The sequence below is a fragment of the Lepus europaeus genome, chromosome 1 (assembly GCF_033115175.1).
Source record: "Lepus europaeus isolate LE1 chromosome 1, mLepTim1.pri, whole genome shotgun sequence".
NCBI classification, from domain to species: domain Eukaryota; kingdom Metazoa; phylum Chordata; class Mammalia; order Lagomorpha; family Leporidae; genus Lepus; species Lepus europaeus.
Window position 1 is genome coordinate 104,229,924 of NC_084827.1, and position 16,905 is coordinate 104,246,828.

The following is a 16,905-nucleotide window of genomic DNA, read 5'->3' on the forward strand; positions in this document are numbered from 1 at the left end:
TTGCCATACTAATTATAATTAATTACAAGAGGAAATACAAGTGTCAGTGTTTTAAACATATAGCATGAATTGAAGCTACTTTATGACATATTCTGCTTGAAGTGTACAAATGAATACATAAACATTTAAAATTTTCAAAATAAGTTCCAGTATATTTTCTACCCAATTAAATCTTTTCAAAGCTGATGATTTTTCACATGGTTCACTCTTCTTTTGTATATGTTTGCTGACAGAATTAAACAACTATAGTTTTATACCACATGAAATAAATTATTGTAAGAAAGCAGATACTTTTTTGTTTTATTTTTTCATAACTTCAGTTTCATTGCTCAGTTTTACAGAATATTAAATAAATTTATGTTTAAATATATCTGACCTTGTAACTCATGAAAATATGGAGAAATGATGTGAAACTGGTGATTGAAGACATCTGTTAGTAGCACAAATGCATTATGTCAAAGGTTTTTTAAAATGGTAAATTGAATGGCTGCTAATGAATGGTTCACAGTCACACCTGCACACTGCAGTTAGAAATGGGAGAATGAGAATAGCCTATGTAGCTTATGTGACACTTCTTTGAAGTTTATTTTTTTCCCCTGTAATATACTCTTATCAGAATTTGTGACCATGGCTTGAGGTCAATATGCTTCAAAATTATTTTTATTTTTTTGTTTTCACTAAATATATTACGTTAGTTTGCTTAGTGTTAGCATAGAAATATTTAAGTTGTAAATGAATCTTAAGCCTATTACTGTCTGGCAATACAACAATTTTAAGCCTTCAAAAAGTGTAACTTAATAAATGAGTCTTGCCTAAGAGGTTTTATAGTCTAGAAGCAAAACTTTGGTAACATTTTAAAGTAAGTAATATTTTTAATCACATGCTAATTTCTACCTAGCAAAGAACAAGTGGGTTTTGAGGAGAAAATTTAAAGAAAATATTGTTTTAAAAATATGCACATAGACTTTAGAGAGATTACAGCAGTTTGAGAATATGAGACTACAGGTGCATCCATGAATAAAATTGAGAGTTAGGTAGAAAGGAGACTTAGGTGGGGAGAATAATTTCCATGTCTAAGACTGATGAGAATGAGAGGTATTTTGCCACAGCTTCAAATTTAGGTTGTTATTACTTATTTCACCCTAAAAATAGCAAGTGAAAATAAAAAGTTAAAGAAGGATACATTTGAAATAAGTAAATCTAGTTTATTTTTGTCATTTAATTGTTAACTGTGAACAGATCTCAGATTGCCTGTGATTGCAAATAAGATTTCATAGTGGGCGAAGTAGGCTAAGCCTCAGCCTAGGGCACTGGCATCTCACATGGGTGCCTGTTGTGTCCTGGCTGCTCCTCTTCTGATCCAGCTCTCTGCTATGGCCTGGTAAAGCAGTGTAAGATGGCCTAAGTGCTTGTGCCCCCATTCCATGTGGGAGACTCAGAAGAAGCTCCTGGCTTCAGATCTAGCTCGGCTCTGGTCATTGGGACCATTTGGGGAGTGAAACAGAAAATGGAAGACCTTTCTCTTTGTTTCTCCCTCACTCTGTTTGTAATTCTATCTCTCAAATAAATAAATAAATAAAATATTTAAAAAAAAGATTTCATAGTGAATGGTGGATTTAAACTATTCTAGTCATTGTCACATTCCCAGCTCTAAATTAATATATGGAAAAGAACTGCAAAAATGGAAAACTTACACAATTCAAATTTATTGATATTTTCTCACATCACAGAGTGTAGAGGGGATGGTCCCATCTGTAAACTGTGTTTAACAGTACATAGATTGTTTAAGGAAAGAGGAGGTACATTCTAATAAAGGGGAGGAATATTCATAGATTTTCTGGGAAGTTGGTGGAAGTTTCCCAGAATCTAGCTACCACACTTTTAACTGAATCCCACCTGTAGAAATCTCTAAGAGTTATTGCCAGATAACTTTTTCTTATTTGTTTGGCTTTTTAGATGCAATAAAAATTTTAAATTATGCTGTGCAATTTTCAGATAAATGTTTGTCTTCTTATGCTTTACATTTGAATTTTTTCAGTCCGAGCTGAAATCTTAACAGATATCTATCTTGTCTTTTTATATAGTTTTAATTGGTATTTAGAAATTATTGAAAAATCATGGTTGTATTTAGGTATTTTCATAGATGATTTCTCTATGTAGACTACCATTTTAGAGTTTTAATCTGTAAATTTAATTCAATTTTCTTGACTGAATTCTCCCATTTCTATCTGGAACTGGTAAATAAGAACTTTCATATTGATATAAATCTATTTATATTGACCTTTCATGCTTACATCATAAACTCATTAAGAAACCTGTTAGTCTAGTTTTAATTGAAGTTCATATTTCACTCAATATGTCTAGAACTATGTAAGTAATTGTTTGTATTCTGTAATAACAATCTCTTTTAGCAGGTCAGGTTGTCTCTCCTCAGTCTGCTCCAACCAGTGTTGAAAACAAAAATGATGTTAGCAGAGAAAACAGCACTGTTGATTTTAGCAAGGTAAGCATTCTTCCCTCTCATCTAAGTAAGCTGCTAAATTGCTACTAGAGATTACTACCCATTTTAAAAGGTGTTGACACAATTTTTTACATGTACTTTTTTTTTTGTTTCTTAGCCAAAGCTTTAAACTGTCAAATTTTTAAATTATTATTTTTATTTCATTAAGCCCACAGGATTTTGCTCATAATCTTCAGGATTCAGCCACTTGGTAGAATGTATATCTTCCAATAACAAGAACAAGAACCTTACAGAGAATATTAAAGAAATTTAAGTTATTGTTTAAAATCGTTGCTCATTTTGTTTTCATAATTGCTTTTTCTCTATTTGTGGGAAAGCATTTCATAATATAATGCTTCATTGTAATTATAATACAGAGAAAGACATTAGTGTAAGGAAATCCTGTGCAAACAAGGTAAAAGTGTACATAGTTTTGAATAAAAATGTATTAAGGACTGAGTATGTGGAGGGATACCTCTAACTGGAGACAGAATCTGTTTTGGGAAAATAATGAGTCAGTGAATATAATGTGCTTTTGGCTAACATATTCCTGGTATTGTATATGCACTGTTGTTACATTATGGCACAGTAAGAGTTGAAAAGAGGAGTTTTAATATGACCAAAAATAAGGAGGGTGGACCATTCTCCTTATCTGAGTGGCTGCAACTCTGGGTAGTAACTCAGTGAAATATTTTACTAATTCCCTTAATACTAGCAATAATTGTAACAGTGGGAAGAGGTGGGAATGGGCAGCAGCCATAAAGGAAGTAGCCTGAATCGAGGTTCTGAACCTTTGACCTGTGTTCGAGTCCCCGTGTCAATGCCTACATGATCTAATTCTAGTTATGTGCATGCTCTCTGGTGCCTGGCGGAGTCTCTGTGGGAGCATGGTGTACCAGCTTAAGTCTGTTAATTATGCGTGCAGGGACTGGGAGGCCAACAAAAGGGGCAAACTAGTCCATGTGGGATGAAACAAAGGCATGAAAAAGGACCTCCACACCAGCAAGAGAGAGAGGTGAGGGCATTTTTGGGATATATTTCTACAGTGGTTCAAAGCTCATTTCACTGTGTGGAGGCATGTGATTCAAATATTAAGGTCAATTCAAATGTATTCCATCTGCCACTTTAAAAGTTACCTTTTAAAACATCGCATCTTCATTCATCTGCAAGTTGGAATAAAATTGTCACAAACTCCTAAATCTTTAATTTCTGACATTCTTAAATTAAAACAATATCTTAACAGCAATCATAAAAGTTTCTTGTTTATTTATACAAGCATTAACAGTCTAACAAGGGCAAATTTAACATCCTCAAAAAATAATGATTATAAACCACATAGTTCATCCTTTAAAATCTATTATATTTTAACTTTTAAAAGTAATATAACCCTATTACATTGAATTTTCTATCTCCATATTAATTTTTTAAGTGGTGTGACCTATCTTTGCATCCTTCATAAATACTCTTTGTCACTAGGAACATAAAGGAATATTGCCAACTGGAGACAGCTGTCTCATCTTCAGATTCCTCACAACAATCAGGAATACAGAAAGAGTGAAAAATAGATTTTCTTCCTTTAATCCTTTTATTCTTCATTGCATTTCCATTCACTGATGCATTCCTGTTTTAATAATCAAATTAAAATTTCTAGAATCTCTTGCTTAGTGCTAGCCAAGTGTCTTCTCAATCTTTAATGTGACTCATTGGAAAGAGCATAGCTTTTTTTTTTAAAACTTTTATTTAATGAATATAAATTTCCAAAGTACAGCTTATGGGTTACAATGGCTTCCCCCCTCCCATGACTTCCCTCCCACCCGCAACCCTCCCCTTTCCCGCTCCCTTTCCCCTTCCATTCACATAAAGATTCATTTTCAATTCTCTTTATATACAGAAGATCAGTTTAGTACATATTAAGTAAAGATTTCAACAGTTTGCCCACATAGCAACATAAAGTGAAAAAACTCCCATTGGAGTACCAACTATAGCATTAAATAACAATGTACAGCACATTAAAGACAGAGATCCTACATAATAGTTTTTTAAAAAAATTAATTAATTTTCTATGCCATTTCCAATTTAACACCAGGTTTTTTTTTTCATTTCCAATTCTCTTTATATACAGAAGATCGATTCAGTATATAATTAGTGAAGACCTCATCAGTTTGTACCCACACAGAAACACAAAGTATAAAAATACTGTTTCAGTACTAGTTATAGCATCACTTCACATTAGACAACACATTAAGGACAGATCCCACATGGGGTGTAAGTACACAGTGACTCCTGTTGCTGACTTAATAATTTGACATTCCTGTTCATAGCATCAGTAATCTCCCTAGGCTCTAGTCATGAGTTGCCATGGCTATGGAAGCCTTTAGAGTTCGCTGACTTTGATCTTATTCCGATAGGATCACAGTCAAAGTGGAAGTTCTCTCCTCCCTTCGGAGAAAGGTACCTCCTTCTTTGATGGCCCCGTTCTTTCCACTGGGATCTCACTCACAGAGATCATTCATTTAGGTCTTTTTTTTTTTTTTTCCATGATATCTTGGCTTTCCATGCCTACTATACTCTCATGGGCTCTTCAGCCAGATCCAAATGCCTTGAGGGCTGATTCTGAGGCCAGAGTGTTGTTTAGGACATCTGCCATTCAATGAGCCTGCTGTGTATCCCGCTTCCCATGTTGGATCTTTCTCTCCCTTTTTGACTCTATCAGTTAGTATTAGCAGACACTTGTCTTGTTTGTGTGATCCCTTTGACTCTTAGACCTATCAGAGCCATCAATTGTGAGCTGAAATTGATCACTTGGACTAGTGCGATGGCATTGGTACATGCCACCTTGATGGGATTGTGTTGGAATCCCCTGGCACATTTCTAACTCCACCATTTGCGGCAAGTCCTATTGAGCATGTTCCAAATTGTGCATCTCCTCCCTCTCTTTTTCCACTCTTAGATTTAACAGGGATCACTTTTTAGTTAAAATTTAAACACCTAAGAATAATTGTGTGTTATTTACAGAGTTCAACCACTAGTACTAGAACAACAACAACAACAACAAATACTAAAAAGGATAAAGTATTACATTGTACATCTAAAGTCAGGACAAGAGCTGATCAGGTCATTGTTTCTTATAGCGTCCATTTCACTTCACAGGTTTCCCCTTTAGTGCTCAGTTGTCACCGATCAGGGAAAACAAATGATATTTTTCTCTTTGGGACTGGCTTAATTCACTCAGCATGATGTTTTCCAGATTTCTCCATCTTGTTGCTAATGACCGGGTTTCGTTGTTTCTTACTGCTGTATAGTATTCTATGGAGTACATGTTCCATAATTTCTTTATCCAGTCTACTGTTGATGGGCATTTGGGTTGGTTCCAGGTCTTAGCTATTGTGAATTGAGCTGCAATAAACATTAATGTGCAGATGGCTTTTTTATTAGCCAAATTAATTTCCTTTGGGTAAATTCCAAGGAGTGGGATGGCTGGGTTGTATGGTAGGGTTATGTTCAGATTTCTTAGGAATCTCCAGACAGACTTCCATAGTGGCTTAACCAGTTTGCATTCCCACCAACAGTGGGTTAGTGTCCCTTTTTCCCCACATCCTCGCCAGCATCTGTTGTTGGTAGATTTCTGAATGTGAGCCATTCTCACCGGGGTGAGATGGAACCTCATTGTGGTTTTGATTTGCATTTCTCTGATTGCTAGTGATCTTGAACATTTTTTCATGTGTCTGTTGGCCATTTGGATTTCCTCTTTTGAAAAATGTCTATTGAGGTCCTTGGCCCATCTCTTCAGTGGGTTGTTTGTTCTGTTGTTGTGGATTTTCTTGATTTCTTTGTGGATTCTGGTTATCAACCTTTTATCTGTAGCATAGTTTGCAAATATTTTTTCCCATTCTGTCGGTTGCCTCTTCACTTTCCTGACTGTTTCTTTTGAAGTGCAGAAACTTCTCAATTTGATGCAATCCCAAATGTTAATTTTGGTTTTGACTGCCTGTGCTGCTGGAGTATTTTCCAAGAAGTCTTTGCCTGTACCTATATCTTGCAGGGTTTCTCCAATGCTCTCTAATAATTTGATGGTTTCAGGTCGTAGATTTAAGTCTTTAATCCATGTTGAGTGAATTTTTGTGTAAGGTGAAAGGTATGGGTCTTGCTTCAAGCTTCTGCACGTGGAAATCCAATTTTCCCAGCACCATTTATTGAATAGACTGTCCTTATTCCAGGGATTAGATTTAGATCTTTGGTCAAATATAAGTTGGCTGTAGATGTTTGGATTGATTTCTGGTGTTTCTATTCTGTTCCATTGGTCTATCCATTTGTTTCTGTACCAGTACCATGCTGTTTTGATAACAACTGCCCTGTAGTATGTCCTGAAATCAGGTATTGTGATGCCTCCAGCTTTGTTTTTGTTGTACAAGATTGCTTTGGCTATTCGAGGTCTTCTGTGTCTCCATATGAATTTCAGCATCATTTTTTCCAGATCTGAGAAGAAGGTCTTTGGTATCTTGATTGGTATTGCATTGAATGTATAAATTGCTTTTGGGAGAATAGACATTTTGATGATGTTGATTCTTCCAATCCATGAGCATGGAAGATTTCTCCATTTTTTGGTATCCTCTTCTATTTCTTTCTGTAAGGTTTTGTAGTTTTCATCGTAGAGATCTTTAACGTCTTTGGTTAAGTTTATTCCAAGGTATTTGATTGTTTTTGTGGCTATTGTGAATGGGATTGATCTTAGAAGTTCTTCCTCAGCCGTGGCATTGCCTGTGTATACAAAGGCTGTTGATTTTTGTGCATTGATTTTATATCCTGCTACTTTGCCAAACTCTTCTATGAGTTCCAGCAGTCTCTTAGTAGAGTTCTTTGGGTCCCCTAAATAAAGAATCATATCATCGGCAAAGAGGGATAGTTTGAGTTCTTCCTTCCCGATTTGTATCCCTTTAATTTCTTTTTCTTGCCTAATACCTCTGGCCAAACTTCCAGAACTATATTGAATAGCAGTGGTGAGAGTGGGCATCCCTGTCTGGTACCAGATATCAGCGGAAATGCTTCCAACTTTTCCCCATTCAATAGGATGTTGGCCGTGGGTTTTTCATATGTTGCTTTGATTGTATTGAGGAATGTTCCTTCCATACCCAGTTTGCTTAGAGTTTTCATCATGAAAGGGTGTTGTATTTTATCAAATGCTTTCTCTGCGTCTATTGAGAGAATCATATGGTTTTTCTTCTGCAGTATGTTAATGTAGTGTATTATGTTGATTGTTTTGCGAATGTTGAACCATCCCTGCATACCGGGGATAAATCCCACTTGGTCTGGGTGGATGATCTTTCTGATGTGTTGTTGCATTCTATTGGCCAGAATTTTATTGAGTATTTTTGCATCTATGTTCATCAGGGATATTGGTCTGTAATTCTCTTTCAATGTTGCATCTTTTTCTGGCTTAGGAATTAAGGTGATGCTAGCTTCATAGAAAGAATTTGGGAGGATTCCCTCTTTTTCGATTACTCTGAGTAGTTTGAGAAGAATTGGAGTTAGTTCTTCTCTAAATGTCTGGTAGAACTCAGCAGTGAATCCATCTGGCCCTGGGCTTTTCTTTGTTGGGAGGGCCTTTATTACTGTTTCAATTTCTGTGTCAGTTATTGGTCTGTTTAGGTTTTCTATTTCTTCCTGGCTCAATTTAGGTAGGTTGTATGTGTCCAAGAATCTGTCCATTTCTGATAGATTTCCCTGTTTGCTGGCATACAAGTCCTTGTAGTAATTTCTGATGATTCTTTTTATTTCTGTGGTGTCTGTTGTTACGTTTCCCTTTTCATCTCTGATCCTATTGATTTGGGTCTTTTCTCTTCTTTTTTTAGTGAGTTGGGCCAATGGGGTGTCAATTTTGTTTATTTTTTCAAAAAACCAGCTCCTCGTTTGGCTGATTTTTTGTAATGTTTTTTTGGATTCAATCCTGTTGATTTCTTCTTTGATTTTAATTATTTCTCTTCTCCTACTGGGTTTGGGTTTGGTTTGCTGCAGATTTTCTAGATCCTTGAGATGACTTGAAAGCTCATCTATTTGGTGCCTTTCCAATTTCTTGATGTAGGCACCTATTGATATAAACTTTCCTCTTAACACTGCTTTTGTTGTATCCCATAGGTTTTGGTATGTTGTGCTGTTATCCTCATTTACTTCCAGAAAATTTTTGATTTCTCTTTTAATTTCTTCTATGACCCATTGTTCATTCAGGAGCATGTTGTTCAATCTCCATGTGTTTGCACGTGCTCTAGGGATTCCTGAGTTGCTTATTTCCAATTTCATTCCTTTGTGGTCTGAGAAGCTGCATGGTATGATTCTAATTCTTTTGAATTTGCTGAGACTTGCTTTATGGCATAGTATGTGGTCAATCCTAGAGAGGGTTCCATGTACTGCTGAGAAGAATGTAAAGTCCTTAGATGTAGGATGAAATGTTCTGTAGATATCTGTTAGATCCATTTGGGCTATAGTGTCATTTAAATCTACTGTCTCCTTGTTGATCTTCTGTCTTGTTGATCTGTCTATCTCTGAGAGTGGAGTATTGAAGTCCCCCAGTACTATTGTATTGGGGTCTAAGTCTCCCTTTAAGTCCCTTAATAAGTCTTTTAAATAAGCTGGTGCCCTGTAATTAGGTGCATATACATTGATAATCGTTATATCTTCCTGTTGAATGGATCCCTTCATCATTATATAGTGCCCCTCTTTGTCTCTCCTAACAGTTTTTGTGGTAAAGTTTTTGTTGTCCGATATTAAGATGGCTACGCCCGCTCTTTTTTCATTTCTGTTGGCATGGTATATCTTTTTCCAGCCTTTCACTTTCAGCCTGTATGGATCATTGTTGGATAGATGGGTTTCTTGTAAGCAGCAAAAAGATGGGTTTTGTTCCTTAACCCAATCAGCCAATCGGTGTCTTTTAACTGGACAGTTCAAGCCATTAACATTCAATGTGACTATTGAGAAGGAGTAACTTTGCCCTGCCATTTGCCAAAGATACTTTCTAATATATGGTTTGAGGTTCCTGTGATCTTTTGGTGTGAGGTTTCCTTCCTTTACCTTCTTTCATATTGGTGACCGTGTTTCTGTGTTTCTGTATGTAACACATCTTTAAGCATCTTTTGCAGGGCTGGACGAGTGGTGACAAATTCTTTCAATTTCTGTTTGCTGTGAAAGGTCTTTATTTCACCTTCATTATCAAAGGAGAGCTTTGCAGGATATAATATTCTGGGTTGGCAGTTTTTCTCTCTTAGTACCTGGGCTATGTCTCGCCATTTTCTCCTAGCTTGTAGGGTTTCTGAAGAGAAGTCAGCTGTGAGTCTAATTCTCTCTTGCACATTTTAGGATCTTTTCTTTATGTTTCACTGTGGTGAGTTTGATTATGACGTGTCGTGGTGAGGATCTCTTTTGGTCATATTTATTAGGGGTTCTATGAGCTTCCTGTACTATGATGTCTCTGTCCTTCTCCAAACCTGGGAAATTTTCTGCTAGTATCTCACTAAAAAGGCCTTCTAATCCTTTCTCCCTCTCCATGCCTTCAGGAACTCCTTGGACCCGAATGTTCGGTTTTTTAATAGTATCCTGTAGATTCCCAACAATATTTTTTAGATTTCTAATTTCCTCTTCTTTTCTTTGGTTTGCCTGTTTCCTTTCCTGTTCTCTGTCTTCTAATTCCAATATTCTCTCTTCTGCTTCACCCATTCTGTTTTTAAGGCTTTCTAATGTGTTTGTCATTTGATCTATTGAATTCTTCATTTCATTATGGTTTCTCATCACTATCACTGTTTCTTGTTCTACTAGTTGTTTCATTTCATTTTGATTCCTCCTTAATATTTCATTTTCGCGAGAGAGGTTTTCTATCTTGTCCATTAAGGATTTCTGTAGTTTAAGAATTTGTTTTTGAGAGCTTCTTAATGATCTTACCAATTTTTTGAGATCCGCTTCTTGCATTTCTTCTATCTCATCATCTTCATAATCTTGGATTGGGGTGCCTTTTTCATTTGGGGGCATGAGAGTGTCTTCCTTGCTCTTGTTACCTTGGTTTCTACGTTTGTTTGGCATCTTGGAGGTGTGGCCAAAGAGCTCTGTTTGGTTCTTCAGTGTTGCCTAGGCTAAAGAGTTTGTTTTTCTTATGTAAATTGGTCCCTGCTCTTTGTCTTTCTGGGGTTTGTAAGGAGAGTGCAGAGAGGCTAGTGTCCCAGCTGGTTCCCCTCTTTTTTTTTTTTTTTCTTCCAGTCAGCCTGGTGTAGTTCCCCCTCCTCCCAGCGTGAGCTCGGACCACAGTCTAACCTTCGCGGCCAATGTCTCGGGTTACCTGTGCTTCCAGCTGTGGGTGGGCTTCTGTAGCTGGGTTCACTGTTTTCCCAACTCTAGTGGCCCCCGTGTCCGTGGCGCGGCTCAGTGCGGGTCGGGTCGGGTCGGGTCGGCGCGGCGCAGCTGGGAAGTGGGCCACTTTACTCTCCTCGTAGGTCCTCCGTGTCACATTCACTAGATCCGGAAGAGTTTCCTCTGCAGTTTTTTTCCTCTGAGTCTCTTCTTAAGGGTACAGTAACTCCACCCTTGTTAAAATTTCTTTTCCCAAACTGTTGTGTGTGCCCTCACTCTTCCGCCATCTTGGCTCTGCCCCGCATAGCTTTTTAAGAAGAGATCTTTAATCCTCACTCTATCATTTGTAAGCTGTCTGATCTTGGAGAACTTTTCTAAATTTCTGCTTTCTTACTTATAAAATAATGATTAATAACTATTTACAGTTTCCATTGTAGAGTTTAATGAGATAATATAAAAAGAGAGACTGGAAGAGTACTGAGCAAATAGTAAGTGCTCAGCAAAATGTTAGTACTACTACTGATATTGTTGTTAATTATTCTGGAAACAGGGGTGTCAAATGCCAGACCAGGATTTAATATGTTTTGATCTTTACTGGGTCTTTAGTGTCTTGGGATGTATTTGTTGAATGTATCCTGCAAGAACATTTAGGCCTTTAGTTTTGAAATTAAAAAAAAAAAAAAAAAAAAAAAAGGATGAACTCTTTATAGCCTGAGAAGGTAGAGAAGTAGGGTTTGGAAAGAACGGTTGTGATTTATCATTGTGGAAACAGATTTTACTGCTAGATACTGCAGTTGTGTGAGTTAAGCATTTTTTAGCTTAATGATTTCAATTTATCAATGAATTTATCATAGTTTAGCTAATTTCTAGCTTTCTTTGTCCATTTAGGTATTTGAAGTTTTAATATGTAGCTTCCACACCCCATCAAATTTAGAGAAGTTAAAGAAAGGCTATTTATTTCATGTGATTTGATCCTATATGTTATCTACATGTATTGAATCCCTTCTGTGGATAGGCCCATCAAATTTACTCATTCAAGGATAATCTTAGCTGTCAGGATTTAGCTCTTCTTATAATGTATTCAAGAAGCAGATGTGTCAAGACAGTATATGTTTCTTTGTTTCACAAACTGACCATAGAAGACAGCTATTTTATGTAGGTCATATATTTCCTATTTCAAATGATCCAAAGAAGGTTTCACATAATTTTCTGTGTACAGAAGACTTTCTTCTGCCTCTGTTGTTAGAATGTGAAATGTATTACAAAGAGTTGCATTATTACATTGTAGAACTGTAGGAAACCTTAGACATCCTCTTATTAGTTGATGAGAAAGCCAAATCCCAGAGAGATTAAGAGAGCTACTCAAGATCACTGGCCAGTTATTCTCAAGACATCATTTCTCAGGGCCAGAGTTGTGGCTCAATGGGTTGAGCCACCACCTGCAATGCAGGCATCTCATATGAGCACCAGTTCAAGTCCTACCTACTCCATGTCCTAAAAAGATCGCTGCTAATGTGCCCAGGGCAGCAGCAGAATATGGTCCAAATATTTTGGGCCCTTACCACCCTTGTAGGAGAACCAAATGGAGATCCAAACTCCTGGCTTCAGCCAGTCCCAGCTGTACCCTTTGTGGGAATTTGGGAAGTGAACCAGTGAATGGTGGATTTCTCTCTCTTTCTCTCTCTCTGTGTGTGTGTTGTGTGTGTGTGTCTGCATGTCTCTTCCTCCCTCTGTATAATTCTGGCTTTCAAATAAGTAAATTTTTTAAAGATTTATTTATTTATTTGAAAGTCAGAGTTACACAGAGAGAGGAGAGGCAGAGAGAGAGAGAGGTCTTCCATCCGATGGTTCACACCCCAGATGGCCGCAGCGGCTGGAGCTGTGCCGATCCAAAGCCAGGAGCCAGGAGCTTCTTCCAGGTCTCCCACGTGGGTGCAGGGGCCCAAGGACTTGGGCCATCTTTTACTGCTCTCCTAGGCCACAGCAGAGAGCTGGGTCAGAAGAGGAGCAGCTGGGACTAGAACTGGCACCCATATAGGATGCCAGCTCTTCAGGCCAGGGAGTTAACCTGCCACAGAGCCGGCCCCCAAATAAGTAAATTAAAAAAACAAACAAACAAACAAACAAAAAACAAAAAAAACAGACATAAGTTCTCCTTGAGGATCTCTTAAATTTCTTGAACTTTAAAATGGGAATAGGGCTTAAACTTTCTCCCTAAAATTCTGTCGGTTTTTCTTTCATCTCTTGGCATGTACCTTGCCCAGACACTTCTATCTCCACTGTGGTCTTCTGTATAATCTTGTTCCCTTGAGATACAACTGTTTTCATTCACATTTTGATTGTCTAAAAGTAAAAGATCTTCCCCTTCTTAGTGTAAAAGTGGGATTTGAGTGCAAATCTAGACTTTAGAGTGTAGCTTGGGACCTTCAAGATCTTGTTCAGAGGATCATAAAATGCCAGGATTTCTATGTCTATTCCAAGTGTTTGAGTCCACCTGAAGATTATCTTAATTTAACCTAGGTCCCCAGGCTGTTTTGGGTAGTTACAATCTTATGAATGTTAAGTCATGGTCCTTGAACATTGTATTAAAAAAGTATATTGCCAAATAAGATTTTTCAAGGATTATTTAGTAACAAAAATATAAAAATATATAGCTACCCAGGATTAATAGAATATACAGATATACATATATATAATATAGTTAGATAGTATATTATTTATTATCTCCCAAATACATGCCTGCTCGAGGAAGAATATAGCTTAATGACTACCCTTGATATGTAACTGTAATAGATTACATTTTAAGTCCAATTACTACTCTGGAAATTAAATTGTCTGTATTTTAATACTTTTCTAAATAATTGGTATCAATTACATAGTAGATGGGTAATTTTAAAAAATCATATCTTTTCTGATATAAAATGTGACTGTTTTTAACATATACTATTAATTTCCTGATTTAATTAAATGTTATCTAAAGGCAGTTATTTTTTAACTACTACTTGTCTGAGTCACAGACTTTAATACTCAAGACCACAGCATGTGTGGAGTAATAAATGAGTTTAAAGAAAGATTTCTATGTCAAATTTAAGCTTCAGGCATTACTAATAGATTTCATCTTGATTATCAATTATAAATTTTCTTAAAAATATCATTTCTTATTTTAAAATATGGTTCAGTATATTAATATTATATGATTGGTTTATACCACTGGCAGGTGGGGTAGAGTGGTGAACTGTTCATTCTCCTAGGCCCTGAAAACCTTATGAAGATTATATTATTATGTTTTCTCATGGGGAAAATAGTATATGGAACATCTTTTATTCCCTTCTTGGGAAACTGCATTATAGTAAAAATGTAAAGCATTATATTTTAAAGTTTTTTTTTTTTTTTTGACAGGCAGAGTGGATAGTGAGAGAGAGAGAGACAGAGAGAAAGGTCTTCCTTTGCCGTTGGTTCACCCTCCAATGGCCGCCGCGGCTGGCGTGCTGCAGCCAGCGCACTGCGCTGATCTGATAGCAGGAGCCAGGTGCTTCTCCTGGTCTCCCATGGGGTGCAGGGCCCAAGCACTTGGGCCATCCTCCACTGCATTCCCTGGCCACAGCAGAGAGCTGGCCTGGTGGCAACCGGGACAGAATCCGGTGCCACGACCGGGACTAGAACCCGGTGTGCCAGCGCCGCAAGGCGGAGGATTAGCCTAGTGAGCCACGGCGCCGGCCTAAAGTATTTTTAATGTGTGCATTTCTCCTACCTTGAAAACCAAATACAAAAGCACTCCTCCATGCCACTCTGGCTAATGGTCTCTGACTCTAAAATCTTGCTTTAAATCTTAAACAATATTACATAATGAAGTTCATGAAACTTTGCTTATTCAAGTAAACATTTTTGTTGCCTATAAGTTAAAAGATTATGTTCTTGATGGGATTGAATTGGAATCCCCTGGCACATTTCTAACTCTACCATTAGAGGTATGTCCGAGTGAGCATGTGCTGAACTGTACATCTCCTCCCTCTCTTATTCCCACTCTTATATTTAACAGGGATCACTTTTCAGATAAATTTAAATGCCTAAGAATAATTGTATGTTAATTAAAGAGTTCAATCAATGGTATTAAGTAGAACAAAAAAATGCTAACAGGAATAAAATACTAAATTATTCCTCGACAGTCAGAACAAGGGCTGATCAAGTCATTGTTTCTCATAGTGTCCATTTCACTTCAACAGGTTTCCTTTTTGGTGCTCAGTTAGTTGTCACTGATCAGGGAGAACATATAATATTTGTCCCCTGGGACTGGCTTATTTCACTCAGCATGATGTTTTCCAGATTCCTCCATTTTGCTGCAAATGACCAGATTTTTACTGATGTATTCTATAGAGTACATATTCCATAATTTCTTTATCCAGTCTTCTGTTGATGGGCATTTAGGTTGATTCCATGTCTTAGCTATTGTGAATTGAGCTGCAATAAACATTAATGTGCAGACAGCTCTTTTATTTGCCAATTTAGTTTCCTTTGGGTAAATTCCAAGGAGTGGGATGGCTGGGTTGAATGGTAGGGTTATATTCAGGTTTCTGAGGAATCTCCAGACTGACTTCCATAGTGGCTTTACCAGTTTGCATTCCCACCAACAGTGGATTAGTGTCCCTTTTTCCCCAGCATCTTGTGGTGGTTGATTTCTGTATGTAAGCCATTCTAACTGGGGTGAGGTGAAACCTCATTGTGGTTTTGATTTGCATTTCTCTCTATCTACTATATAACATTTCCAATGTGTATTTTTTTGACTTTCCAAATTTATATTTGGAGGTATATTTGTAGATTTAAAATTTGAAATTTATAATTATCCTATATTTTTGTAGGCAATTTTGCTTTGTTAAATAATTCTTCCTTTCCTTTAAAATATAATATTGGGGAGTCTATGCTGTGGCATAGTTGGTAAAGCTGCTGCCTGTGACCCCAGCATCCCAAATGGGCTCTGCTTCTAGTCCCAGCTGCTCAATTTCCAACCCAGCTCCCTGCAAGTGATTGGGAAATAGTGGAGGATGGCCTAAGGGCCTGGGCCCCTGAACACATGTAAGAGACCTGGTTTTGGCTGGTCCAGCCCTGGTTGTGGTTGCCTTTTGGGGAGTGAATCAGTGGATAAAAAATCTCTCTCTCTCTTTCTTTCTCTCTGTCTCTTCCTTTCTCTCTGTAATTCTTTCAAATAAATAAATCTTTAAAAAATAAAATATCGGTTCTATGTGATTTTTTGATAGATGGAGTACTACAGATTTTATATATATATATATTTTATCCTTGTGATCAAATGTATATTCCATATCTTGGGCTATAGAATTAGTTATAAGCCTTCTAAATAGATTTACTGAGGTCTCAATTTCAGAAAGCAATTACTAACTTGGCTATGGATTTTCTAAGGTACTCCTAAAAGTTTAAAATTTGTTATTTTAAACTTGGAAAAGTATGCTCAAATCATCAAACATAAAAAAAAATATTTGGCCTAAAAAAATCTCACTCTCACTTATAGTTGCCAGAGCTCTTTCCTCTCTCTCTTGGCTATTCTTGCTTCAATCTTTGGTCCCCATTTCATTAACAGAGCATAAAACCAATTAGTACAGCACATAACTTCTTATTCCCCTAAAGACAGTTCCATAAAAAGCAACTCAGTTGAATCAGAAACAAGAAATAGGCCTTATAAAATTTATTTTGAAGTCAGTGCTTAGGTCCTATTCATCAAAAGTGCTATCAGCTCTTAAAGATATTTTACATTCATTTGTCAAACATCATCTGTTCAGCTTATACCCTCTCTTGTTAAAGATCACTCATGTTTTATGTGCATTCATTTCAATCACAGACATCTCATATCAGAACATCAAATATGGCACTTCAGCAGCTCCAAATATTAATACTTTAATTCTTGTTTTCTCTACTCTGTGAAATCTAAATTCTCAGATGAGAAAGTAGAGTTGAAGAATTATCAGGCCACACAGAATGTAAAGAATACAGGGCAATTGTAATAAAGATGAAGGCTAAAGTCATAAATCTTACTATAAAGAGAAACATGCTTATGTTTATTTTGAAAT

The 16,905-nt window shown here is 36.8% G+C and overlaps 1 protein-coding gene across 3 annotated transcripts in view; it reads left to right on the forward strand.

Moving 5' to 3' along the window:
• Nucleotides 1–16,905, forward strand: part of SLC4A10 (solute carrier family 4 member 10) — a 229,346-nt gene that overhangs the window by 119,479 nt on the left and 92,962 nt on the right. The window contains exons 7-8 of one of the 3 annotated variants that reach the window (XM_062199976.1): nt 2,412–2,503; nt 3,426–3,515. In XM_062199976.1, coding sequence (XP_062055960.1) covers nt 2,412–2,503; nt 3,426–3,515 — 182 coding nt within the window. The remainder of the gene's footprint in view (nt 1–2,411; nt 2,504–3,425; nt 3,516–16,905) is intronic. The other 2 variants (XM_062199980.1, XM_062199985.1) reach the window with 2 other exon arrangements.